Here is a 27,852-nt window from a genome sequence, read left to right as displayed (position 1 = left end):
AAGTGAATCATGTCTCCTTCTTTTCCATCCTCACCGAGAAGTTTGTATTTGCCTCTAGGTGCTGGCAGACACACAGGATGTTCAAGTCTACTGGCTGCTTTGTTATTATTTATGAATGTACTCCAGTTTAGCAGGAATGTCCTCATAATGCTCTCTGTATTCACCCTTCAGAGAAACAATACACTTACAAATTTATGCCGACAACATTTTTACTACATTTATTGATAAACAGACCCACTGCAAAGCGAACCACAGAGTCTTTAAAGACATCATAGCTTAATATTTTATAAATCAGATAAGCTGTTTAAAATCTGTTTAAAATCTTGTATCTATCTCTGGTTTCTAACTTTGGGAGAGAGCTGCTTGTGTCCCACATTTTGATGGGTCCTTTTAAGATCATAGGGATATGATGGATGACTTGTGATATGCAGTGGATTTTCTTTTGCATTTTCAGTCCAGAAGTATTACTGGGAAAGACTTTTATAGTTTCTATTATTTTGTAATGCAAAGACTATTTTGCTCTCAAAACTTTAATCAAAGCCATCTTGGACGGAGATGATGTAGACTCCTCTTTCTCACCCTTTTTCTCTCTCTTCACCTCTCTCAGAAGGAGGATCCAATTTAGCCATGTGAGGCCAGCCCAATAAATAGCTGCTTTACTGAGAATGAGTCTGATTGAGGATTTATCCAATCCTTTACCAAGACTGATTGTTTACCTTTGCCTGAGCTTGATTGGATTGAAAAGGGAGCTCTCGCCCTGATCCATACAGAGGAGAAAGAAATCTAATCATTTCTCTCTCTGTCTGTCTTTCTTCGTCTGTCTTTCTTTCTTTCTTTCTTCCTCTTTTTTTGTTGCAGTCTTTTCCTCTCATATTGTCTCTTTCTCTCCCTCATTCCCTTTGTCTTTCTCACTCTTTCTATCCCTCACCTTATCTCCTCAAATGTCTTTGTTATAGATGCTCTTCTTTCACCCTTCAAACTGATCTTCTCCTCTTCATTCCTGTCCCTGTCCAGCTCTCCTAATTTCTCCATCCCCTGCCCCTTTATTTCTTTTAGACTTTCTCTCTCCTCTCTCTACACTTCACACCAGCTGCAACAAGCCATGCATCAAGTCAAAAACACCTCAAGGAGCAGCTTGGCTTAAGAAAAGTCTGTTTTGTTTGCATATTTTTGTGGGGGAAAAAACAAAGGCGCTGTTATAAATTGAGATGTCTTTTTCCCCCATTTTTTTGTGATAAGTATTACCTTGGACCATTTCAAGAAATGTAAAGCATTTCAGTACAGATTTTGAAGACAGTAGGCAAGAGGGTGAGGTAATCCTCCTATACTGTCATGTCCAGCCTATTGATTATTTCTCTGAATACTTTAAGAAAGGAAGAAGAAAACAAGAAAAAAAACCTTAGTGTTAGAGGTCATCGAGAAGATGCTTGTAGCATCGTTCAAGTTAACTCCAGGGGCAGCGGGGCTTTCAGTTAACAAAGCACTGTAGTCTCACTCACAAAGCTTTTCTTGTTACGCATACACACTTCGGCAAGCACACACTCACACATTCTCACACACACACACACACACACACACACACACACACACACACACACACACACACACACACACACACACACACAGCTTCTTCAAGAACACAATAGGAGAGTAAATGGTTTTTCTGAAAGTGATTCCTACCTCCTTATTATTTATTCATGGGTCTGCTGGTCATTGCAACCTTGAGACCGGCGTGTGTGTGCGTGTGTGTGTGTGTGTGTGTGTGTGTGTCTGTGTGTGTGTGTGTGTGTGTGTGTGTGTGTGTGTGTGTGTGTGTGTGTGTGTGTATGTGTGATGAATTCTATAAGAGACGAAAAGGTGGAGAGAGCCATAGCAGAGAAAAGTGGAGCGGTAGAGAAAAGAAAGAAATGGGGAATGGAGGGAGGGAGGGAGGGAGATGAGGGCTGCGGTCTGGAATATGGGTTTGGATTTCCGTCCTTGAGGGGTGAGTTGAAGGCGATCAATAGTGAGGCTGAAAGCAAGGCTGATCGGGTGGCAGTACGAGGCTGCACAGGCACTCAGAGGGAACACGACCTAGACACAAACAAGGTCACTGGCCGACCCCTAACTGGACGGAGGCACGCAAAGAAGAGGAAGGAGAGAGTAGACGAAGATCAAGATCAAGATGGGTAGAGAAAGGTTAAAGGGGGGGCAGATTGAAAGCAGAGGTTGATGGCAGCAAAATGAAGAAGGAACAGTGGGGAACAGTATATATTTAGAAAGAAAGCAGTATACAGTCTGTTGATGGAGTAAAACCAGGAGAACACGCAGCATCTGTGTATTTAATATTTGAAAAAGAGAAGGCAGAGAGAGAGCTTTGACTCTCTTTGATGATTTAGCTCATTTTAAAACCTCAAAAGTGTCATACCCCCTTAAATATAGCCCACAACCATGCGCTTTGCTATACAAAATGTGTGTGTTTTGTTGTATGAATGTGAATAAGAGCAGATCACACTGAACAAGTGGAAGATGCAGAAAGAAAAAAAGTGAGAAAACAAAATAAAAAGAGACTGGTGAAAGAAACCGGCAGGGGGACATGAGGATGAGCTGACTGCTGTGCCTGTGGCATCATGAAGGCATGTCCTGATATATTCAGTAGAGTAATCAACCTTTTCACAGCAATCACTTATTCACCACTTGATGAAGGCAACTTTAAAATGTAACTTCTGTGCCGTGTCTGCATATCACTTTACTTCACACTTAGGATCAAAGACAAGCTAGAAACCCAACAGGACCAAACTACTTTAGACGAGTATGTGCAAGTGCGCTGGCGAGTCTTTGCATCTCTGTCCTTGACTACTTGAGACGTTGAGAGACAAGAGAACAAAGACAAAAATCAAATTAGATCTCCAAGCAAAAACAACAACACTTAATATTGCTGGTGATGAGTCTGGGGGTACGATTCGGTGCTAGACTCCTTTATACCTTGTCTGTACAATGCCTCTGGAGTGTCTGCTGCTGTGGCAACGCACTGTACCTTTCAGACAAGCCCCTCTCTGAGGCTAAAAATAATAAAGGTGATGTCTAAATGTCTGTATGTCTGTGCTCACAAAGTTAAATGAAATAGTGGAAAAAAAAGTAGACTCTCGATATTGCATAGGGGCTGGGCAGAGATAGATAAACAGACTGACAGATGGACAGTGAGTGATTTAAGTTTGTATTGGTATGTTACATGACCAGCTTGTAATGAACAATGTTTCTCAAGTAACTTTTGAAATATGAGTTTACTTCAGTGTTTTGATCAGATGTTGGTTTGATATTGTGTTTGTCGTATCAGTAAATGAGAATTGGTTTTCTAAAACATATTGGTTAATATTTAATCCCTTAATAGATATAGAAGGTAGGTAATACTAATAATGTTTTTTTACATAACACTTATCAGGCATAAGTGCAAAGTGTTTTACAGCTTTAAAGATTCAAAGAATAAAACATATCAGAAACCCATGTAAGCCCCCCTGACTCACAAAAATTAGGAACATGAGAGTGCATAAATCAAGCAGCACTTAGCAGATACATAAACAGATGGAGGTGTAAAAGGAAATAAATAAGTTAATATATCAATTTGATGCGGATAAGAGAAATAAGCTCATATAAAGCCTGTGAAATGTAAATAAAGGAAATATCCCCATATATATATATATATATATATATATATATATATATATCCACTGTATATATATGTATATATATATATATATATATATATATATATATATATATATCCACTATATATATATATACATATATATATATATATATATATATATATATATAATATATACACTGTATATACAAATACAATGCAAATTTAGGTGGTGATCTCATATTTAGCGGGATCCAAAACAGATAAATGTGCAAAATATATATGGAAGTGCATATAAAACCAAGAACAATTTAAATACGACAATACTGTAATATAAAGAGGACATTTGAGTGTAGGCCATCTTTTTAAAATTCCAACCTTAAGTGCGCAAACAGCAGAACGTATATCCTTTAACAGGAATAAGTTCTACCTTATTTATTATGGTGAAATTTAGGCAACCTACTCTTAGTTTTAAGGAGGCTCTTAATAGTTCCAGTGGAGTCTGCTGATCTCTTAAAGGAAGGCTGGTTCAGGCTGTAAGGGGCAAATAGTGCTTTGATAAAATCTGGAGCATGATTGGCCTTGTAAATAAGTAATGCAATTTTAAAATGTATTTTAAATGTGATGGTCAACCAGTGCAGTGATACTAAAATTGGTGTGATATGACAATTTGGTTAATTATCTGGCTGCTGAGTTCTGGATAAATTTCAATTGTGAGACTGAGTGGGAGTTTAAACAGGTAAAAAGAGAGCCAACATGTACAGTGAGAATAACATTGTTCCCAGAATAGATCCTGGAGGCAGTCCACATGTGTTAGCTGTTGTTGATTTAAAAATCCTGGATGGAGACACATTTCCTGTTGTCCAGGTAAGAGGAGAAACACTTGAGTGGAACTCCAGTGATTCCTGCCCATTTCTCCGTCTCTCGATAAGAATGCTGTGCTCTATGGTGCTTTAGGCTGCACTTAAGGCCAGCAGCACCATGACAAAGCAGTGTCCAGAGACCGCAGCCAGTAATAAGTCATTTGTCACACGAAGGAGAGCTGTTTCTGTACAGTGCAGCTTTCGAAAAAAAAAACACTGGAATTTGTATGCCTCCACGCTGGCAATAGCCGTGGCCAGAGGCCTTATGTTTTTGGGACGTCTGTCCATATATCTGGTCCATTTTCCAAGATATTTCAGGAATGCCTGGAGGGAATTTCTTCAAATTTGGTACGACTAAAGAATCTGATTTTGGTTGTCAAAGGTCAAGGTCACTGTGACCGTACAAACATATTTCTTTGGCCATATCTTAAATATTCATATGCTGACTAAGACAATGACATGACAGAAATGGATGTAAACTGCAACTTGACTGGTTGGCAGAGGCATACAACTGCAAGGCGGTGATACTAGTTCAAAGATGTTATTGTTGCATAGTGCTTGTAAAAATTGCGTTTTTTCAAAAGTTTAGTGGGGAAAAGGTCATGTGTCACAATACCGAGAAGATCCTGTAGTGAAATTTGAACAAAACCATTCAATAATTCCAAGTAAGGGCCAGGGATATCCATAGATGTTGCAGCAGGAGTTTCATGTGTGCTAATGTTATGTCTTATTAATAAAGACGGTAATAAAGGTTTCACACCCTGCTTGAGGCAAGGCGGTTGCGGTTGTTTGTGAGAGATTGACAGGTTTATTGATGGTATTGAATAATATGCCAGGATTATGCTCAGAAGAAGAGATTAACTGTGAAAAGTGTTTGAGCCTGCTTCACTTTGTTGTTTAACGTTGTAATACATGTTAAACGACAGCAACTTGTAATTTACTTGATTTCAGCTTTCTTTCTGCTCTCCTGTATAATCTTTTAAGAGGCCGAGTGTCTTTGTTTATCCAGGGGTTGCTCATATTATCAGTTTTAGCTGGGTTTTTAGAGGTGCAACCGTGCTCCGGGTGGATGGGCATAGTTTATGAAGCTTTTGTGAGGTTGTTTGTATCTATATAATACATCAAATAGATACATAATGTATCTGTCAGGCTTTTCTTTACTTCCGTCCCTCCTTCCATCTCTCTTTTCTCAGCATCATCATGGCATTTAGCAATGATATCATCTGCTCTACACACAGAGACGCACACACACAATAAAGAGAGAGCTCAAATTTCTCCATCTCATGCCGTGCTTGTGCTAATTAGCCATTGCTCATTACAACAAACACATCCAACATGGGCGGAGTGTGTGAGGTAGCCGCTGACACTGCTGCTGACGGCTGTGTACACACAGGCCGTTTGGAGAGAGATGCTCACGTCTGCTGATTCTGTCCGCCTTGCTTTGTTCCCCTCTGACTCAAACAATCTGATGGAGAGTGAAATGCTCCAAAAAAAAAGTAATTTATGTAAATGTTATTTTGCATATGGGATTATGATAATCTGAATATGCTTCAAAATCAGGTGTCTCTCAAGAGCAAGCAATGGAAAACATCTGTTGAGCTTCAGTGTTATATTAGCTATCACCATCATCAGCGCCAATGACTTACACACAAGTTATATATACGGTATATATATTTTTTCAGAGATCATGACGTTATCGTAAATGCTGATGATTCCTCTGCCTCCTGTAATTTTATCACAGCCTTGGTCTCATATTGCACAGGCAGAAAGAGCGATAAAGGCATTTGTATTGTATGTCAAGGTTAGAGTGAGGGAGGGTGTATTTAATATCACTGAGTCAGCTTTATTGGACTTTGTGAGGAAGTGATCTCTGCACGGAGAGTTGGAAGGTGTTTCACTCTGTGTATAAAACACAATGATGGCATTGAATGACTTGTGTAAGAGCTTATTTATTTGAAGTCATTTGTGTTCATATCAAAAATAATCCAGTTATGCCACTTGCTTATACTTTTGCCTATTACCTTCAGTAGGCTATTGATTACACATTTAAATAGGCAACTGCTAATAAATGGAGATTGCATAATGTCATTTAACTGACAGGGAAAAACATAAATCTCATCTTTTCACCTAATTTTCCTCTCTGTAAAATGCACCTTATCTTTTCATATTTTCCTGTATCTCCTGGTCCAGTCTTTGTTTTGTTTTTCTCTATCATTGATCTCACCTTTTTGTTTAATATGTCGGTCCCTTGATAACCCTGTTTTGTGTCTCTCTCCTCCCTTTCCTGCCCTGTCTTCATTTGTGCCTTGCACCTTATCTAATATCTTCTTTTTCTTAATTTAATCTGCAACTTCTCTCCTCTACTTCTTTATCCCTTTTCACTGCTGCTTTCTTGTCTCCAACCTTTTTATTCTCCCACATTTTTTGAATTAATTTCCTGATGATAGAAAAAGTAATATAAGAAAGTTAAACTATCTACCCTCTTTGTTGTACTCACTTGTTCCCACACATCTCTTGTTCTTCCCCGCTCTCTTCCCCCTGAGCTTCCCAACACATGATGCCATGAATCAGCAAAGCAATGTCCATTCAGGCGGTGATGCTTGAAATTATATTTATTCCTCACTCTAGTCTCTTACTCTTTTAACCATCCATTTATTCTTCCTCTCCTCTCAGTTGCTTCAATCTATCCTTCCATATCTCCTCCCAGTGACAGATAATTAGAATGGATATTTCCATGTGCAAGTTTATTTAGTCTTGTACTGTATGTCATCCAGACCTTGTCACTTTTCTTTTTCAATTTAGACATTGCGTGTGAAGCAAAGTGGAAGCGATTACTTCTCAGTGTCTGTTTGTCGGTTCAAGCTGCCATTATCAACCTGCTATACTCCTTATTTCTCAGTTATTTTGTCATGTCTGGCTGTCTTCTCTTTTCCTCTCCCACACTTTCCCTCACACTTTGTGTTTCTGTATGTCTGAGCGCCTCAGTGTGTGTGTGGGTCTGCGTCCGTGCCAAGTAGTATTCCCCGATAACAGGATTACCATCTTAAGCCTATTCACGGTAAGTGAGCCAGTTGGATGGATAAAGCACTGTTTTGTGGACTCTGCTGGTGTTATATCAAGAAAGAGTTAGAAAAATTGTAGAAGGCAGGCCTAGCAAGCTCTGGGTGAGCTACTGAGAGGGAATGTAACGGATTCAAACCCTGTAACACCCGAGGAAGCAGCAGTGGTTTAGAGGGGGAAAGCTTTGCAAGCTAAGCATTGCTTACAGTGATGTCAAACAAGGAGGGATTTCACCTTTCACAGCTGTATTATACTCAGTGGTTGACGGTAAACTACATTGAATTTGAACACTGCCGACTGGGCCCACCAGACACAGAGATGTAGGGGTAAGCTTAATAAATAAATTGTAACAAAAAGCAGGTAAAAAAACTGGAAGCTGTGGTTGCCAGAATTACACCCTAATAAATAACGTAGAACTTTTTCTACTATTACGGTGAAAGGATATTAGCTCTGCTGATTGTACGTTTAAGGTGTAAGTTTAATTCCATATTTTATCATATACAAGTTTTTAGCATAGAAAGAAACATAGTTGAAAATACCATAGTGCTTCATCAACTACCAGGGATGTTATAATTAATGATTCATTAATAAAGCAGCAGCTAAGGTATTTCATGATTTCTGAATTATTAGTGTTTTAAGGGTGTTCAATGGGGAATTTTTGACGAACACTTTAGATCTAGAGGTTGGTAGGCCGGCTTAATTAATCATGATTACAACACTTGGAATTCAATAGAATATGTGCACTGCTTTTGCCTGGCCCTTCAACGGCAGACATACCTGAATAAGACATGAATAACATTAATATCTCAGAAATCATGACGATTGAAATAGTTAAGAAATAGTTATTGTATTAATTTACATATTGGTCTTGCATTAGGGCATACATAGTTAAATTCATGATAATTCATGTACTCCTACCATGAAGTGTTACCAATGTGGATATTATTTGATATCCAGATGGATTACCGTCCCTTAATTAATTGCTCAGGCAGAAATGTAAATGTGGAGGTGTGAAGCAATCGACAGGTGACCTGTCCAGTTCGTTAGTGGCATCATAATAATTCAGGATCAGATTAGGGCACTCTGTCTACATTGTTTTTATTATTTGTGACAGCCGTGCTGAATATTGATAACACATTAACGTGAAGAGCATGGTGTGAACAACAACGTCAACCTCCTTTTTCTAAGCTAAATGCTAACACAGTATTATGGTCTCTCCTGTATTGTTGTGTAGCGTTGACAGTTTCCAGTTAAGACAGCGGGGCAAAAGGGTCCGACAGCCATTGGACCATGTCTGCTGGATCCTTTTGAGAAGTGTCACTCTGGGGAGAGAAGTTAGAGGCTCAGAGACAGATCAGAGGGGGTGGGCTGAGTGTGTGTGTGTGCGTGCGTGCATGCGTGAGTGTGTGTGTGTGTGTGTGTGTGTGTGTGTGTGTGTGTGTGTGTTTGTGTGAATGAGAGACAAGATATATAAGAAATGTTAAAGAAGACCAACTTCAGACTTGTAGAGACAGACTAGACAAAGGGAAACACAGAGAGAGACAGAAAGAGGGAGATCAGAAGAAAGGTATGAGACTGAGACCACACACACACACACACACACACACACACACAAACACACACATATAAAGAGAGTGAGAGGAGGGAGAGACGTATTTAGATAGGCAGCTGCAGGCCACTGACCTGTCAGTATGGTTGACACACATTAGCCCTGTTCTCCCTCACCACCTTAAGAGGAGCACACCTTTCACTCTTTCTCTTCTCTCCTTTCACTGTTTCTGATCCATATTCATTCTGCCTCATTAGCTGTCTTTCTTTTCCTACAAGTCAACACAGATTTACTGATTTGAAGGTTTATACCAACCCACATCTAAATCCAATGCAATCCAATACAAGAGCTTTCCAATAAATCCCACGTTTAGAAAGCTTATAATGTTACTTTTTGTTGACAATGTGCAGAGAGGTGTTCTCTCAACTCTTTTGTTGGCCAAGCATTGAAAGGAGTATCTTATATTTTGTCAGCTGTCTCAACGAAAACTGAACATTATAAGCTTTATAAAGTTAGGTTTTATTGCAGGGCTGTTGTATTGGATTGCAGTGGATTTAGCAAGGTGTATGTGACTAATAAACTGGCCACCTGGGTGTATTGTTAAAATACCCATCGGTATTATGGAGTGCAGCAGATTTACTGTGGCTTGAGAAGCTGTGAGCAACTGCTAAGAAAATGTTTACTTGCTTGTCAGGTCGCAACATGGTTGACAATGACAATGAAGTCTGTTTATCTGATTAAGTCCACAATACACTTCACAACAACTCGTCAAAAATATCTCAGCTGCAATGTGAACGCTGCTAGAGGACTGCTGCTGAATGCGCTTAAAGCCTTAAATGGAAAGAGCTCACCGAACAATATTGACTTCACTTTCTGGGTTTGATCATTGAAATTTCAAAGACACGGCAACCGAGTAATCTCAAAATGTACTAAAAAGAATAATACGGGGTAGCAAATTTAGACTTTATTTGCATCAAACAGCACAAACACGCAAACATCTTCACTTGGCTCATTCCATATCATTGTAAACAAGGGAGCGTGATAGATTCAAGGACAAGTTACCATTAATGGGTTTTAATGATGCAGAAACTACAATGCATTGGTTGGAAACCGGGACGTGCGGTCAGGGGAGGCAGGTGAGGCCATTAAAAACAAATAATGCTGAAATAAAATAAATATTAATATTTCTCTACTGATCTGTGCTATAAATGTAATTTCTGTATGATTCCAATCATTTCAAGCATTTTTATAATCAAAATTGCTGAATTAGCTCATGTTCTGTTCAAACAGAGAGGAGACACGTGAGATGAGGCAGCAACGAGCTGAGCCTCACCTCAGACTATGAATCCCTCACTAACTGGGAGGCAAACACTACTCTGCCTCAAAGAAGAGGGCGTGCGAGAGCCCATGGGTCGGGTTTATGCTTGTTCTGTCGTTGCTCTTCTTCTACACTTCTCTTCTTCTTCTTATATTTTGCTTTGACCACAAAAATGTAAGATTATATATCCAAGCTTAAAAAGGTCTCAAAAAACAAGGAAATATGAACAAATCAACAGCAATTCAACGTCGGACAGTAACCTTTTATGTGTTTGTTGTTCTCTTTATATATCCGTGGTTGTTACACAGATTATCGCGGAATCTCACGATTTTCGCAGGTGGTGCCCGCGAGCGCTTCGCTTCTGAAATGCTCTCGGTGGGGCAGATCGCGGCGCACACGCTCCCGGTGGAATCAAATATGTACTTTACCTATGTGTGTGTAAAGAATGCTGATATGAAAAACAACCAGTAGTCAATGTGCAAGCTGCCAATTGAATGGTGATTTAAGCTACTCTATTGGGTTCATATATTTGTAAATCTGACTTATGTAGTGTCAGTGCCTCACCAGCCACAAACCTCACTGCACGTCACTGGTTGGAAACAAACATTACATTAAGGGGAATTATTGCGAATGATGATCACAAAACATGTGGCCACTAATGGAACATTTACTAGCCCACTTGTCTCTGGTCAGTATTTTAGTACACTCTTCAATTACCACAGTTTGACTGATCCCTAATAGCTCCATCTGCCTACTCTCCCATAAAATCACAAACATAAAGTGCTTCTCAACTGTCTCCTCCCAACTCTCTGACAAGACTGTTCTCCACACTGTTTCTGTTCTGCTGTTGAAACATCTGTGTCTTAGACAGCATACAGATCCCCCAGCTGAATACAGAAACGGCGAACAAAACCTGCTGCATTTCATGTCGAGCTGGATCCCAAGGGATCCCAAGCCTTCCCTTCAGATTACACTTCTAACCAAATGTAAGAGCTATTATTACAAAAGGCTCTGACTCAACAAATGCATCTTCATTTCCCAGCATGTGTGTGAATCTGTGTGGGGGAAAAAGTGTTTGTGTGTGTTTTATGTGTGTAAACGGATTTGTATTTAGACACAAGATCTGATGGCAAGTCAGTGTTAGGCTTTCACATAAATAAATATAAAAGATGGGACGAGAAAAGCGCCCAGACAGGGATAAGATGAGGGAGAAAGAAAAGAACTGGGAGAGAGATCCAGACCAATCCGCCGGGACCTGAGTGGAAAAAATAGAACAGCGTCACACGTCTATTGAGGGAAGAGAGAAGAAAGAGGTGTGGAGGGAGAGCGAACGAGGTCAGAGAAAGAGAGCGCAGGTGATGGTTTTAAGCTGCTGGTGTCACAGGCAGATATAGGCTCCTCTGCCTGCCTGTCATCTGCATCGCACACAATGTCCCCTTTGTTCACAATATCACCTCTCTCTATTTTGCTTCATCTGCCTTCCCGGTGTAGCAACTCTGAGTGTGATGCACTATTTCTCTCCCCATCACACAGCTGCCAGCGATACTGTATATATCATTCCCTCTCATTCTCACTCTATAAAAAACAACTCTCACTTACACATGCAATCTTTTTTTTTTTCTCACCCTCTTCTTACCTACTATATTTCTCACTGACTCCAGCTGTTTTTCTTCCCTCACACTTTGTCTCTCTGTTTCCTTACATATTTTACTTTTGCCTTTTACCCCAGGATGTCCCAATATAACAATACTCTTAGCAGTATTATTGTTAGCTCACATGTTACTTCCACTTCCGTTGACTTTCCGTAATCTTTTGAGTGCAATACATCATCCTGATTTCATGCTCAATTCTTTCTCTTTACACAAACACAGACAAAGTTTCATTATGCACACATGACAGTAAGCATACCGTAACTGATTTTAGCTGAAACATATTATTATTTTACTTTACTGTCACAAAGCCCCTTTCACATAATCTTGCCATTAAAATGATTCTAAACTTGAAACTAAGCCTAATGTTCCTGAACTCTAATCCTATGAATAACTCTTCAAAGCGAGTGCAAAGAAAACGTCTGTTTTTTGTATGATTTTTGTACTCATCTTTTAATCCTTGAATATAAAGGATAAAAGCAGGAAAAACACAGATACACACTTCATGTTCACTTTCACTCTCTCCTTTTCTGTTTCTCACAAAGCTCTACACACCCACACACACACACATGCATGAAAACTGGAGTCACTAAACCATGGAGAGAGATAGGGTTCGGTTCATTGCTCACCTTGGCTGGTTTGATCAATGGCAGTCTGCCTCCTCCAAATCCTTCCTACAAACAGAGCTGAATAAACAGGCAGGGAACGTTTACACAGGCCCTGATAATCTGCTAATCCATATAACCTGCTTTCGAACCAACACACTCACTCTCACATGCACTCACACGCATGCACGCAGGAGTGAATATGTACACTGCTACGGAGTACATATCCAGGAACACAAGCAGAGAACTGTGCATTAAAGCAGGATACACACACTTCTACACACACACACACATTTGCATACACAAACACACACACACACACACACGCGCTGTATCAGTGGCTTTTGTCCATTATCCTCTCTGACCTCCTCAACAGGACATGGTTGATAGTCTCGTCGAGGTTGATAACAGACAGAAGGGTTAATAGGGATTAATGGACTGTACACACACACACACACACACACACACACACACACACACACACAACAGTGAGAATAACATTTCAGAGCTGATGACTTCACAGGCTTTCATGTATCTCTGAAGCGTGTGTGTGTGAGTATGTTTGTGCACTTGATTAATCGAGTGATTGTATCATGTTGCTGTCGGCAGTGCAGCATTCCCACGGCTTGATGGGATAATTGAGGCGTGAAAAAGCCATATAGAGTTTGTCAAAACTCTTAATGGTCTTAGTTTAGCATCATGGACACCATGAATACAGCACTTAGTGCCATTAACTTCCATTCAATGGAGCAGACAGAGATTGTATCACTGAGAAAAAAAGTCATAAATGCATTTATAATTTTCATACATTTTTCAGACTTGTTCTAGGTCACTGAATTTGCTTTATGTATACATACCTTTCAACCACGTTTCAGGTGACACTATGTGCAAAGGGATGATGTAATTTGTTTGCCACAGCTGCAACAATATAACTTCTTTACGATGTGAAAACGCAATGGTTTGGTTGGGTCTAGGCTCAAAAACAAGGAAAGATCATAGTTTGGATTAAAATCACTGCTTGGTTACTGTTGAGGAAACATTGTGGTTTGGGCTAAAATTAAAGCCTTGTTAAGATTAGAAGACTTTTGTTGAACAATCGTGGTCATGGTTTGAAGAAACAAGCGATGAAAAGGGTAGGGAATGGGAAACAAACAAATGATTCTTCTGTCAAAGTCAGCCTATACAACCACCCCAACCTCCCTATGCAGACAATGTAGCTCTATATCACAGTCACAATAAATTCCCAATGAACGAGGGTCATAACTCCTACAGCCACTAGCTGACCATAAAAATATGATGAAAATGACTGATGCTGTCGTCTTTCTAGGGAAGACAGTCGGCTTTAGCTTCTCAACTTGCTGCTGTGATGTCTCAGTACACTGTGACATCACTGTTGGATTTGGTTCCAGATGCAAAAGAGAAACAGCATTAACATTTTCCACCAGAGAGTGCGATGACACTGCTTTTAATCATCAACGAAGATTATAAATTGTCTATTGAAGAATTACGTGTCACTAGTTTTTTTTCGTTTGAAACAAGAGCAGAATGTTACTGTTACATTTTACTTTCATCGGTTTGTGCATAAACAGAAATATTTGTTTGGGTAGGGAGATGTTTGAATGCGTGCTTTTTAACATTTTTGTTTATACTGTATCTGAAAAGTTTTTTGGACATCAAATGTCAAAGCCTGCCTTGCCAGTCTTTCTCTCTGTCCCCGTTTTAACTTTCTTACATTACACTTTGACTGATTCTGTCCTTGCTACACCTTGCTTTCACTGACAGCATCTTCGTCAATTCAACATTTTCTCCCCTTCCCACCTCTCTTCAGGTACGGTGGACGAAGACGGCTGGCAGTGCATCAGACAAATTCCAGGAAACATCACTCTTCAACGAGACGCTGCGCATCGAGTACATCCAGAGGTTTCAGGGGGGTCGCTACTACTGCAAGGCCGACAACGGGGTGGGGGTGGCTGCCATCAAGTCCATCCGCGTAGATGTGCAGTGTAAGTGGGCAGGGAGAAAGACGAAAAAAAAAAAAACTCCTTCCACTTCTGGACCACAGCTTCCTATCACTACAGCTATTCCCACTGTTAGAGAAGACCGAGATGGAAAGATTGGAAGAGGAAAGATGAAAGACAGATTGGATGGATGATGAAATTTCAAGTGGGAATGGCTTCCAGGAGTATCTGATGACTTATGGTGGAAAGGATGAAAAGCATGGTAGGAGTTTTGGAGGGTATAGAGATAATATGGTGCAACACTTTCAAAATGAACATCTACATGTGTTGACCTTGGTATATTGTATGGATAATGCAGCCGTGTGTTCTCCACCAATGAGAGTACATTTTTTTTAAAACAACGTTTTGTCAGATACTCCTGGATAAAAAGTGAAGTCTGTGGGACATATCAAGAGTTTTATAACAGTTGGTCCAGGCGGTACGGGGTCCCTAACCCACTATTTCTCAACTAACCCACGCCCCACTACTCTGGTTATGAAAGTGAGAAAAATCACAACCACAAAATCAGGTTATTAGCTGTTTAGACTGATCCTCAATATTTCTTGCTGTTTAGCTCTGTCACATCCTCAGATTTGAAAGTGCCTGCCACAATTAGCATGTTAATTACTAATCTGCTGATAATTAAGAGATTGCCTTTTCTTTTCACACTTTGTTACACATCCTTTGAACTGTCCCTGCTGTCTGGGGCTCTACAAAGGGTCTAATGGTAATGTTTGTCATACAGACAGACAGTTGAGAAGCAGTGTGGTGTTGTAGGGGCCCCGTGCTGCTGCTTGTTTCACTGCCCCACTGTCCCTGTGAGTCAGGGGCCAGGTCATGGCGACAGGTTGACGCACATGCAACTATATACCCAACACATCAATACTTTTATACAGTTTAATTTAATTCCCAGCACCCTAAAACCTTACACATCCGTTACAGCGGTTTATTGCATAGATAGTTCCTTTCTTCATTGATTCAATCATTTTAATGGTGGGTTTATAGACTAAAAGGAAAAAGCTGATTTTCCAAGGGCCCTATAACCCTAAACATCCATTACCTGCTTTTCTTTTGCTAAATTCATCTCTTCTTCTTCTCTGCTTTGTCCGAAACCATGGTCTGCCACACCTGCTTTAGCATACACACATATACAGACACACATGCTCACTCCGTGCTTCTCCCTCTAGGATTTGTCACTTACACCACCACCCTGCCTCAGCCTCTTAATGCCCCCCCCCCTCTTTTCCCTCCTCCCTTTTCCCTCCTTCCTTTCTGCTGATAGAGTTAGTTCTCCCCAGGCGCTAGCTTGGCCCCTGCCGGGGAGCTGGTAATTGCAGGAGGCCTGGGTAGTAAACAGGTTGTACTGTGAGTGTAGTTGTGACAGGAGCTCTGTGAAGCTAACCAGCTCTGACGGCCAATGCTTGTTCAATTCCCCATCCCCCATGCCGCGTTGGACCCAGCGGCGATCAACCACGCTTCCTACACAGGGTGACTTCAGTTCTAGAGCGATGTAACAATTAGCCCATGCTATACCACATAGAGAGAGAGAGAGAGAGAGAGAGAGAGAGAGAGAGAGAGATGAAAGTAGTGGGAAAGATGGATTAGAGAGTGAGAAAAGAGGGGTTGTAAGCAGGGAGGGGGGAATAAGTAGTAACCACCATGGCTGAGTGTCCCTGTAGATGCAGTTTGAACAGAAGGCCAGCTGGAAAGACTACCGGATTCTCTTGAGAAGTACAGAACCAAGGAAATGTACTTTATGTCTATTAATGTACACATGGGAGACAAATTAAAAGAAAAAAGCTTATATATTCCTGACATAGATTATCCAAGTAAAACTTGGAAGTAGCTCTAAAATCTCCAATTGATAATTTGTGTTGAGATGTGATAACTGTGTTGTAGCATATAATTCAGTTTTTATTCAAACCATCCATTGACCCATTCATGCCCGGTGTGGTAGCTGCCAACAGACCTGTTTGCTTGATTGACAGATCTGAATTCAGGTCTGAAATCATTGTGATTGCTGCCTGTTTGACCAATATTGGCTCTATCCAGACTCCACAGAGTTGCCAAAATTGGCTGACAAGATGGCAGCAGGCAGCTAGTGGTAAACCCAAACTCCTGGCTCCAAAAATCCCTGTCAAAAGCCAATGGGAGACATCACAGATGATGTGTCCATGTTTTTCTACAGAGAAAGCACAAGAGAAAGGGAAAAATAAGCGTAGTTCAAGCACAATTGTGTAGGAGGACATAAAAGGAAAATGTTACTTTAAGCTAGATAAACTGAACATACAGTATTGTTTTTGGATGAGCAGGTTGTAGTTACCTAAAGAGCACTCTACCTTTCCAGGAAAGAAACTAAACAGCGAATACAGGAAAAAGTTGACACAGAAAAGAATGGTGATTGATTGTGGCTGAGTAAATTGCAATTCCCACTCAAAAAAAGGGAAAGTGATGAGAAGCGAAACACGAAGATGAAGAAGAATAAGACAGATGAAGGGAGAAGCAAAAAGACAAATGAAGACAGCGAGAACGAGAAATGGAATTTGGGGTGGGCAAAGAGAGAGAGAGAGAGAGAGAGAGAGAGAGAGAGAGAGAGAGAGAGAGAGAGAGAGAGAGAGAGAGAGACAGAGAGACAGAGAGAGAGAGAGAGAGAGAGAGAGAGAGAGAGAGAGAGACAGAGAGAGAGAGAGAGAGAGAGAGAGAGAGAGAGAGAGAGAGAGAGATGCACTTAATGAGGTAGATGCACTCATATGCTTTTCAATTTGGATGCATCCAACAGACCAGTTATTGGACTAGAGGGCAGAACATGTTGTTACCTGCACAGGGTGCAAACAAGAGCTTCAGCTCTCTCTCTCTCAACCACACAATTTATGTCTTTTCTATGTCTTAGCTTTTTTAACTGAAATGACCACACACTGCACTTTTTATTCACTCTTTATTTTCTCTGTCTCCTTCCCTCATTCCTACTTCTTTCTTGTTGTCCTTTATTTTTTCCTTCCTTTCTGCCTTCCTCTCTGCACCACACACACCAGTGCGTGATGAAGCATTGTGTTATTTTGTGTGTGTAGTGAGTCAGCTGGGGTCTCTCCTCTCAGCTGTGAGGCTCAACCAAACACAGCAGTGTGTGTCTTTAGGTCATCGGCCGTGCGTGCGACTTTAACTTTGCTTTCATACAAACACATGGATGCAAGGAGGCGTGCAAGGCATCATGCAGGCACACATACAGACCAAATTGCTTGCTCTTCACTCACAGGTAGCATTTGCATTTACATAGATGCACATGCACAGCGATGCACACAGTAGTAGGGACACACTTTCAAGTATGCACACATGCTCAACTATGTCCAAAAACACACTCTCACACTTCAAGTGTGTGAGAACAAGAGGAACAGTAGGGAAGAATGAAGAGGGGAGAGAATGAATGATGGGTTGAAACTGAAAAGGCAGAGCAGAAGTAAAGCAGAGAAAATGAGTTTCAGGATTAAAGAAAAGGCGCATACTAAATATTCTGCTTTGAATAGCAGGCAAATACAGCAAAAGTCACCTATATTTCTGTATAGCCAACACCCAGTGTCCTGTATAGCTCATTCCTTTTCTTCCTTTTTTCATTTTGTCTTCTCATCTGCATCAGGACATAACATCCTTTTGTTTTTTTGTTCCACAACACGCAAAAACATTTCCTCTCTCCTTTTTGTATTCTTTAGACTCTCCTTGTTTTATTTCTGTACTTTAACTCAAGCCTGTGAATCTGTTATTAACTTAGCATGTATTTACTTATTAACCCTAGAGCTATTCGAATAAATCAGTTAGCACAGAATAGTTAATGCCATCCAACTTGTTTTCCATATAATGGACTGGCAAGACCTTCGGCCAAGACATTAGAATGTCTGCAGTATACGTACTTAACGAGCAAATACAGGTGAAGCGCCCTCTGTCAATCTACCCCTTTCCAATTCCACAAAGAGCACTTATAGCAACATTTCCATTAATCTACAGCCACTTAGACTGGCTTCACTGATGGTTTTCACTCAACAACACTTCATCAACCTGTCACCCATTTCTGTAAACAACCTTCTTTCCCTGTTAGACCTCCATTACATGGGGGTCACCTGTATCAACCAGCTGACCAATGACCTGGCACACTAACCACTGAGGCAGTGGGGCAGTGAGCTGGCGGGGTTTAACTTTGAGTAGCCTCTACTGATGGGATGGACTTGGTTCAGATACCCAACCAATGATACTTTTGCATATTAATTGGCTCAGCTTAGTTCAAATCAAATCCTCTCTGTGGATACTTTACTCTCTTCAGGACACAAACAGGTAAGTGGAAAGTATTTGGGGATGTGATGATGATGATAATATTGATGCTGATAATGTTAATGTTGACGGGAATATTGTGACACCAGTGATGAAGATGATGATGCTGTTGGATTGTTTCTTTCTGATTTTAGTTGTTTTTTTTACTTCGGTGAAGCGGTTGACTAAAGAGCATTGCAAAAGATTCTCTGTTCAGCAAATTTTCCAGCTTTTGACTTGTTCAAAGTAACTGGCAATAACCTCTTGGGCCATTGTCAGTAATCACTGCATTTGTCAATGGAGTAATGGAGTATATGAATCTCCAAATCTACACAAAACCTTTCACAGCTTTGGCAGTTATCACCCCAACTGTCACTGGCTATGGGAGTCAATAGAAGAATGTAATCTGTTATTCCAGCACTGTGGCATTAGAAAAAAAAACAGGAAAACAAGTGCTCTAGAATTGGTGTTTTTGACAGTGGCATACAAACATGCACACACCCATAGACAGCAGGCTAGTTGGCATTTAGTCTATCCGTGTTGGCCCGAGTCTTCTGTCACAACACAGGGTCTGTGCTGGCTGGAGCTGGAAGAATGGGCAGTGCCACTGCTAGCGCCGAGTGGAAACACAATATGCACACACACACACACGCACACGCCTTAACACACATTCAGTAAAGCTGCATAAACACACACACTTTGACACAAAAAGCAAGTAAACATATGCAATGGACAGGTAGATAAAGAGAGTAGCGTTATTAGGTAGTTGAAAAGAAGCTTTGACCTTTCAAGTGGGATCAAGGCTGAAGCCACATGGAGAATCACTGGGCCACCATATTACTGTCTGAGTCACGCAGAGTTGCAAAAACTCACAAACTTTCTTTCCTGTGCTCATCATCTCATTCCACGTGTTTCTCCTTTTCTTACATTCTCTGGTTATCTTCCTTTCTGTGGCACCCAATGCATCTCTTACTGTGTGTTACTTGTTATAACTCTCTGTTGCTCTTTCAATATATATTTCTGCTTGTCCATGCTTCTTTGGGATTTCCCTGGTCTGGTTGTGTTTTCTTCGTCGTTCAGCCTCGCCTCTGCAGGATGTCTCTTCTATTTTCTTTTGTTAGTTTCATCCCCTGTCCACTTTCTTATTCTGTCTATCTACGAAGGAATGGTAGATGTTCCCATGCTGGACTGTTATTGGAGAGGTGTATAACGGATGAAGTCAAATTCCTAGTAATCTGGAAACTCTCCTTGGCCTTGAGCAAAGGCAGCATGTTTTGTTGATTTTCAGACACATTCAAAAGCATTTTTTATGTGACCGCGGGCCTTAAGTGTCAGCACAGTATTCTCAACAATTGAAAACATCAAAAATCAATGTCTCTTTCTGTGCTGCTTTTTAAAAAAGAAAAATGAAAGAGAGCACTAGTACCTTTTCCTCATCAAAATTAGTGTGTGTATGAGGGTGTTTTAAACACTGGAAGAAGCGTTAAAAATAGGCGATAGATTCCTTGAAAATCCTACGATTGTTTCTTCTTTATTTATGTCTGTTACTTAGTCAGTCTCTCTTTCAAACTCTCAAACAAGACTTAGTGCTTTTTGGAACCGTGGAAAGACTAACAAGATGGCATTGATGAGTTTAATTTGGTCTCTGGCAAGTTTGTTGAAGATAAGATAAGATAATCCTTTATTAGTCCCGCAGTGGGGAAATTCACAGGATCACAGCTGCTGCTGGTATCCTGTGGACAGTGCACACAAGATACAGAGTAAAAAACAAGAGCAACAAGTAATATAAATAAGTAAATAAGTAATAGACATGAAGTGTGTTTTACAAAGATCAGCCAGTTCAAATAACTGTTGTCTGACAGGAGTCTGGTGGCTTTGAGGAAAGCATATTAATTGTATATACTATGTGCATTAATTATTATAATAATTGTCCAAATGTACAGTAAAGGTATCTTGTGTATACTACAGTGAAGTACAGTGCCATTCAAAAGAGAAAACCATGCAATATATTCATCTCTCTGTAGTCCCTTTGATGTCTAAACTGGTGTATAGCTGCTTGCTTGCCCAGAAGCATTGAGATCCTTAGTCTTGTGTGGATTTTCTTGTCTATGTTTCTGTGAGAGGCACCTTTTTATTTTGTCTGTTTAATCGCAGTTGTCATCATTAATACTGAGCACCCACTTCATTAGAAACAAACTTTGATTTTTGCTGGAGGAAATACAGAAAACAAGCAGATGGATGTTTAAAAAAACAGAATAACCTTTCATGAACTGGGCATTATTTGAATCATTATTATATGATGTTAGTTAATGTAATAGAGCAAAGTAGATTTATTTAAAAAAAATATTTATAATAAAAATTACATTCATTTTTTTAGTCGACTCCCGACCAAATCTGACTTGACATTCTTGACTCACTAGACATGGTGTGCATTGCACGATTAAATTAGATGTATAATAAGCATTAAGGTAAACAATTCCCATCATTAAGGAGAGAAACCAGCATTTCTTTACTTTTGTATGTAAGATAAAGTGTTGTGACGCTTGTCTTAAACAGTGTCCCCTGTTTTATCGGCTGCTCTGCTCTGCCATGACACCATGTTCTTTTATGCTACTTCCAGACTAACTCTATCTGATATGTTGTGTGCGTGTGTGTGTGTGTGTGTGTGTGTGTGTGTGTGCATACAGAGGTATGTATGTATGGATAGAGTCACATGGAGTTTATACTCTTATTAATCCTCAATATAGTGACACTAAAATGGACATATACATTCTTCTTATTTCAGAACATGTAAGAAAGGAAAGAAATCCAGCCCAGAGCAATTTCATCAGATAATATATTTTGTGGCAGCAATTGTGTAATAGCTGCTTGAGTGTTCTTATGTATTGATCTACATCAGAGGAATCTTGAAGCAAGTGAAAAAAAAATAAAAATCCTTGCCTTGTCTGCAAAACCCTTGCCATGTAAAGCTTCTGACATTCATCTCACCACTGTGAAATCTTTAAAATGTATTGCTTTTGACAAGTGGGCTTGGAAAAGAGAGCAAACATTTCTGTCCAATATCTCAAACCACCATAGCCTGGAAATCCAGTGTGGACACACATGTTGTTACACACAATGAGTAGGAAGGAGCTGCTGTTTTCTAGTCCAACTTGCAAACGTATCTTTATGTTCTACTGATTCTTCTGTCAAGTAGTTCTTTCTCACTCAGGAAGCAACACCATGCTCATCATGAAGGAATGATTCACCATTATATTTAGCCTGGTCTTCTAAAAATTATGTCCCCATACAACAAAACTGCAATGTGAATTACCTTACGAGGGAAACACATTTTCTTCGAGATAATGTGTGTTTTTGATGTATCACAAATATGTTTCTAATCATAGTCTGCAGAGATGGGGTAGCAGGAGGTCGGGGTAAATGGATGGGTCAAACAAACACAGGTCTTTCACATTATTTGTGTCCCATGTGAAAACAAAAGTCAATGTTCATTCTTTTTAATTTTAAGTCTGTAACTTAAATAATTTAACAATAGTACTGTTCTTATTTTAAGCCAAACGATAGGCGTTTTCTGAGCAAATCGTTCTTGGGACTTCCTAAGAGGAACTGCTAGTAGGAAGCTACCCTGAGAACTACATAGCTTCATGCTATGTTTGTGCTCATGAACAAGTTAACGTCCAAACTCAGTCCGTACGTCCTACATGTGCTTTGTCAAGATGTCAAGTTGTCTTTTAGATTCATCATACAGATTCAATGGATTGTGAATTATCCCTCACATATGCATGGCATAGACACGCTCAAGAAGGCCCAATTGCACACGTGACATTATCATTTAACAGTGAATTTCACACTTTCATGATCAAGTCAAAGTGCCGCTAATGCTTCACCTTTTGCTATTCATGCGCACAGATGTAGTTGTATACAGGCATAGGAATTTGACTGAGAACATGCTGCTCGTACTGATCTTCCCCTCATTGGTTGACATATATTTTAATATGTTGCATGCACACAGGAATACACGCAGGCACTTACACTCATTATTCACAAAAGATTCTACATTAAAATGCTTTAGCTTAAAATGCTTTAGCTTGCTTGCAATGTTGTCATCTATCCACACTGCAAAGTTTCATCTCCCTCCCTCCATTGTTGTCTTTGCCTTTAGCAGAAGGAAAAATGAAAGTAAACCATAATAATGTCATAACAGTGTAAAATGGATTAAGATGGCACATTGGCTCAGTGGTTAGCACCTCACAGTAAGAAGGCTGGATTTAAACCCAGCTGGAGTCCTCATGTTCTGCCGATGGTCATTTGGATTTTCTCCCACTGATAGTTTACAGACATGCATGCAGGAGAATTGGACACCATGTTTGACTATGTGTTAGTTTCACAGGATGAGTTTTCATGTTGTACGAGTTTCTTCTGTAATAAAGAAAATCTACTTTAGCAATTTGATGGAGCTGATATTAAAGCGAACAGAGTGTAAGGACAGCGATAGGGTTTGAAAAAGATGACCTTAAAATGAGTGATTACATGTTTTAGGGCATGAAGAAATAATAATGTGTCTTTTAACTCCTAAGGAGAGTTGTCTCAGGGTGACCTCTTTAGAATACAGAAGAGCATAAAAGACAATAATTAGAACTTGAATGTGTGTTGTCCGACAGAAATTCAGTTTGAAAAACATTTTTTGGAGACGTCCATTCAGGTAGTCCTTTCACTTGTTTTTGCATCACAAGGTTTTTTACCGTACATGAAGGTTGCTCTCAGATGTTTTTATTTTATTGGGAAGTGCTTTTGTTTAATTCAAAATGATGTTCTGTTTGAGCTCCCCGAAGGTTTAAAACTATAAACTATAACTATATATATAAATAATATTTTTTTCGTGTGGTCTGCAGACCCTGTACACTTAGCCATAACATTTAGAGGCATAGAGATACCATTCATTTTCATCCTAAATAAAGTGGACCACTATATGAAAGATGAAAAGCAAAATGCAACAATAAGATGGACAGAGCCTGACAAATCCTACACATTCTGAAGAGCCTGGTCACCTAAAAATGGCATTCCCACTAAACAAAACTGCATCGTCAATTATGTTTTGAGGGAAAGGGTTTTGTCCCAAAAGTACATTTGTTTTGACGTATTGCTAATATATGTTTCTAGTCCTGGCTCTGACTTAAATAACGTAACAAACATACTTATTTTAAGCCAAACCATTACTTTTTAATAAACCTAACCAAGTAGTTTTGTTGCTTTTTTGGTTTGTTTCAATTTGCAATCACGTGATTAAAACTGCAACTGAAATCTGAGAGAAAATACGTCTTCCTCGAATAGTATGAGAATGCAGTTTAGTTGTATGGAAATGTTCTGTAGAAGACAGAGTTGTTCTGTAATACACAAATCCCAGGTTTAGAGCATACATTACTGGTTTATTTTTTAAGTCTATTTTCAGAGCAAAGCAGTGTTCACTTGAATACCTAGACTGAAAATTCAGTGTGATTTGCACACTGTCAGTAGCTATCTGGGGCAGTCAGTTCCAAAGGCTACGTGCTTAAAAGTAAAAATGCTCCACTTGAGTCATAATTATGGTGCTGCTGTATTGTAGCTCAGTGAGTTTAATATGGTGCACATTGTCAGGGTTAGGGGTTTAGGTCCCACTGGGTGTGGTCGTAACATGACATAAATCAAGCATTGCTTTCTGCTGGATTGGAGGCACTGATGTTACATTGAAACATTGTTGAAGCACAAATTATGTGACTTCACAGTCCTCTCAACAAGTCGCTGTTGTGTTTTGGCACGGAGGTGCAGTCACATGGTGTACACTGCCCAGACCAAATGTATGGAGCTAAATCCTAAAAAGATTTGAAACCGGAAAAAAAAAAAATTTAATCTGAAAATATAAAATCTGAAACTGAAAAATACAAGACCTCAAATATCTAAATATATATGAAAGTGAAAAATGAAAAAAATAAATGTATTAAAAAAAATTCCAGAACTGAATCAAAATTATATTCAACCCAAAAAACTTTTCATTCACTTATTTTTATTTTGAATACATTGCTGTATTTTTCAATGTTCAAGACCATAACTTGAACTTTCAGGTTCAAATTATTTTTTCAAATGATCAAAAATTTTGACCTGGATTTAGCTCCATACAAATGGTTTTCCTTTTTTATGTTGAAATGCTGAAATCCTTACCTGACCTGTCAGATAGTTTGCTTCTTTCAATGAAGACATACTCTCCAGTTCTGATAGAACTGCGTCCATAACCCCATTTGGAGCCACCAATGGCCTCCTGGTGGCTAACGGCCAACGGACAATGGCCTCTCCGTGATGTCTCGCACACACCTAAGCTATGCCCCTAGCTGCCTGTAGCTCCATGCTCTGGCTTACACAAACACAAACACATTACTTGAAGCCTGACAAGATAGATTTTTGTGTGATATCTTATTATGTGATTCTCATGTGATCTTGTGACATTGCGAGAATCCAGCTGCTGTGCAAGGTAGCTGAAATCCATGGTTTGTAGTAGAATGGAATGTGTTTTAATAATTTATTGGTTACATCTAATTTTAACATGACAAAGGCAGGTGGTCTATGTGCATGGAAGCCTGTTAGGGAGTTGTACTGTACATATTCCTAAACAACAGCTCAGTAAACTGAATACTGAATGTCACTGGACACTGGTTTTACTCATGTCTCCTTAGTAATGTGACTTAAAAATAAACTTATAGTTGTCAATGAACTTCTCATGACCCCAGATAGCAGTTGATAGAACAGTAGATGTAGCAGCATCCAAGGGAGAGCAATGTATTCTATATTAACTGGTAAAATATGCACAGTAATAGAGAGGCCTATCGGTCATGTTCTTTCCTCACTCTGTGCATCTAACAGATTCTCATTACCACTATCTCACCTCCAGTCAAATAAGTAAATGAGATAATTTGACTCACGGTGTGAAAAAAATATACCTGCATCATATGTGGATCCAAACTGTCTGAGTTCTCATTTGATCTTTGTAAGAAGATAATATGATTATTATCATCTCCACTGTTACCAGATTATTATCATGCCATTGTCAGATCCAGTTCAGAACTAATATGATGGAAAACTAAGGTGGATTTCATTACCAATCACATATATTCACACAGTCCATTTCAGATGAACGGGCTTGAAGATACTGAATGTGTGTATGTTTGTGTGCAGCTATGTGTGTTTGTGAGCAAAAGTAGGCAGTGTGTCCATCTGTATTTCAGAGAAAAATGAATCAGTACAGTGTGTTCAAGTAAATGTATGTGCTTGACGTGTGTATGCAAAGCAGCAACAGGAGGACTATTGTCACTGGAAAATAATACACCTCTCTTTCTATAAAATGTAATTTAGTCCCACAGTGCATCCTATTTTTATGACTGAACAGCTAAAAGATGTCCCATAGATATGGGGAAGCAGGGAGATATGAAAAGGTGAGGGAACTATTGTCCTGTTCCTCATGAATACTTATTTTTGATTAAGTTCATCTGTCTGATATCTAAAGTCCTTTGAATAAAACCGGAGGAGAGAGGTTTTGTTCTCACACAACATTCAGCTTCAAGGTCTCTCTCATATCTGCTTTATGAGAAAGCTAATTATTTAGCTCACTGTTTATCTGTTTTGCCCCTTGTGTCAGCATGATGGTGCAGTGCACAGTATACCAATTGATACCAATCATATGACAGTTCTATATTCACGCTGTTTTTGGTTTTGGTTTTCTGTACTTTTTTCTGACCTTTGCCTACACACTATAGGGTTATTCTATTATTATATAGTATTCTATACTCCACTAGGCCATAATTCAATCTGATAATTTGTTGTCTTTCAATGGAATTATAATGTGATGAAATCATATATATCGGATACATTTCTCAAAATTTCTCAGAAAATCTGATTACTTAAGTTAATGAGAATTTTCACACAAGAGTATACAAATATAATGACCTGTATCGGGATAGAAGATGTTGGCCATATCACCCAGCCTTATATTCTATATATGGTGAATGGATATTAATTGTATTTCAGTATCCTGAAATAAAACACTGATTGTGTTGCTTTAATTGACTTCTCATACAGCTGTTGGTTTTCCAAAGCAAGCCATAGTCTTTGAGAATTTTTAATGTGTTTACCTGCTTTGCAGGGAACTGTTTTACAATAATTTCCATCAATCAGGTGAGACTTAAAGAGTAATCAAATTAATTTATTTGACATACAATGCATACTGGGAAATGTTGGAGAAAGTGAAGATTAGACCCAGTTAGGTTATCAATCACGTTTCTTCCTACATCCAATGTGCAACACAAAAATTTTAAATTTCCACAAACCACGGGATACATAGAAAATTGACGTATCTGAACCAAAAATACATTTCAAAGATATGTTTCATATTAACCTCATATCCAATTGCAAAAAAGCACAATGCCACATGATTAAAGTTGTGGAACGATAACTTCAACAACAAAGCTACTTTAAGTTTAAGGTTAGAAAAAAGGTCATCGTTTGTGTTAATAATAAATATATAACAAATTCCCATAGAAGACTTTCTTACGTAACCTTAGGCAACAAGCATAACGATGTTACATAACTAGTGTAAACTCAAGGTTACTTTTGGTTTCTGGTACACCAACAACAGTCTCCAGGTTGAACGTCTTGTGTTTCTTTCAGCCATCCACCTTCACTTCCACATGCCTCTTATCGGGCAAAACATCCACACTAAACATATTTGTGGTTTTCAGAAATGTACCAACATTTTGTCCCAGCGACTGGGCAGCCACACAACAGTAATGTAATATAAAAGCAGGGATGTTGTTCAATCTGATGTACTAAAAAGGGTGGAAGGTAGATAAAACGCATTCAAAATCCTCAA

At 39.4% G+C, this 27,852-nt stretch overlaps 1 protein-coding gene across 2 annotated transcripts in view; it reads left to right on the top strand.

The window, feature by feature from the left end:
* Nucleotides 1–27,852, top strand: part of LOC137887319 (MAM domain-containing glycosylphosphatidylinositol anchor protein 1) — a 167,810-nt gene that overhangs the window by 52,330 nt on the left and 87,628 nt on the right. For both annotated transcript variants that reach the window (XM_068730194.1, XM_068730193.1), the window contains exon 4: nucleotides 14,495–14,669. In XM_068730194.1, the coding sequence (XP_068586295.1) occupies nucleotides 14,495–14,669 (175 nt within the window). The remainder of the gene's footprint in view (nucleotides 1–14,494; nucleotides 14,670–27,852) is intronic.

Source organism: Cebidichthys violaceus, unplaced genomic scaffold (genome assembly GCF_023349555.1).
Source record: "Cebidichthys violaceus isolate CVI_PGR_0920_01 unplaced genomic scaffold, fCebVio1.0.p SCAF_5, whole genome shotgun sequence".
Lineage (NCBI taxonomy): Eukaryota > Metazoa > Chordata > Actinopteri > Perciformes > Stichaeidae > Cebidichthys > Cebidichthys violaceus.
Note: the sequence above shows the minus strand (reverse complement) of the source record. Positions and strands in the feature narration are given on the sequence as shown.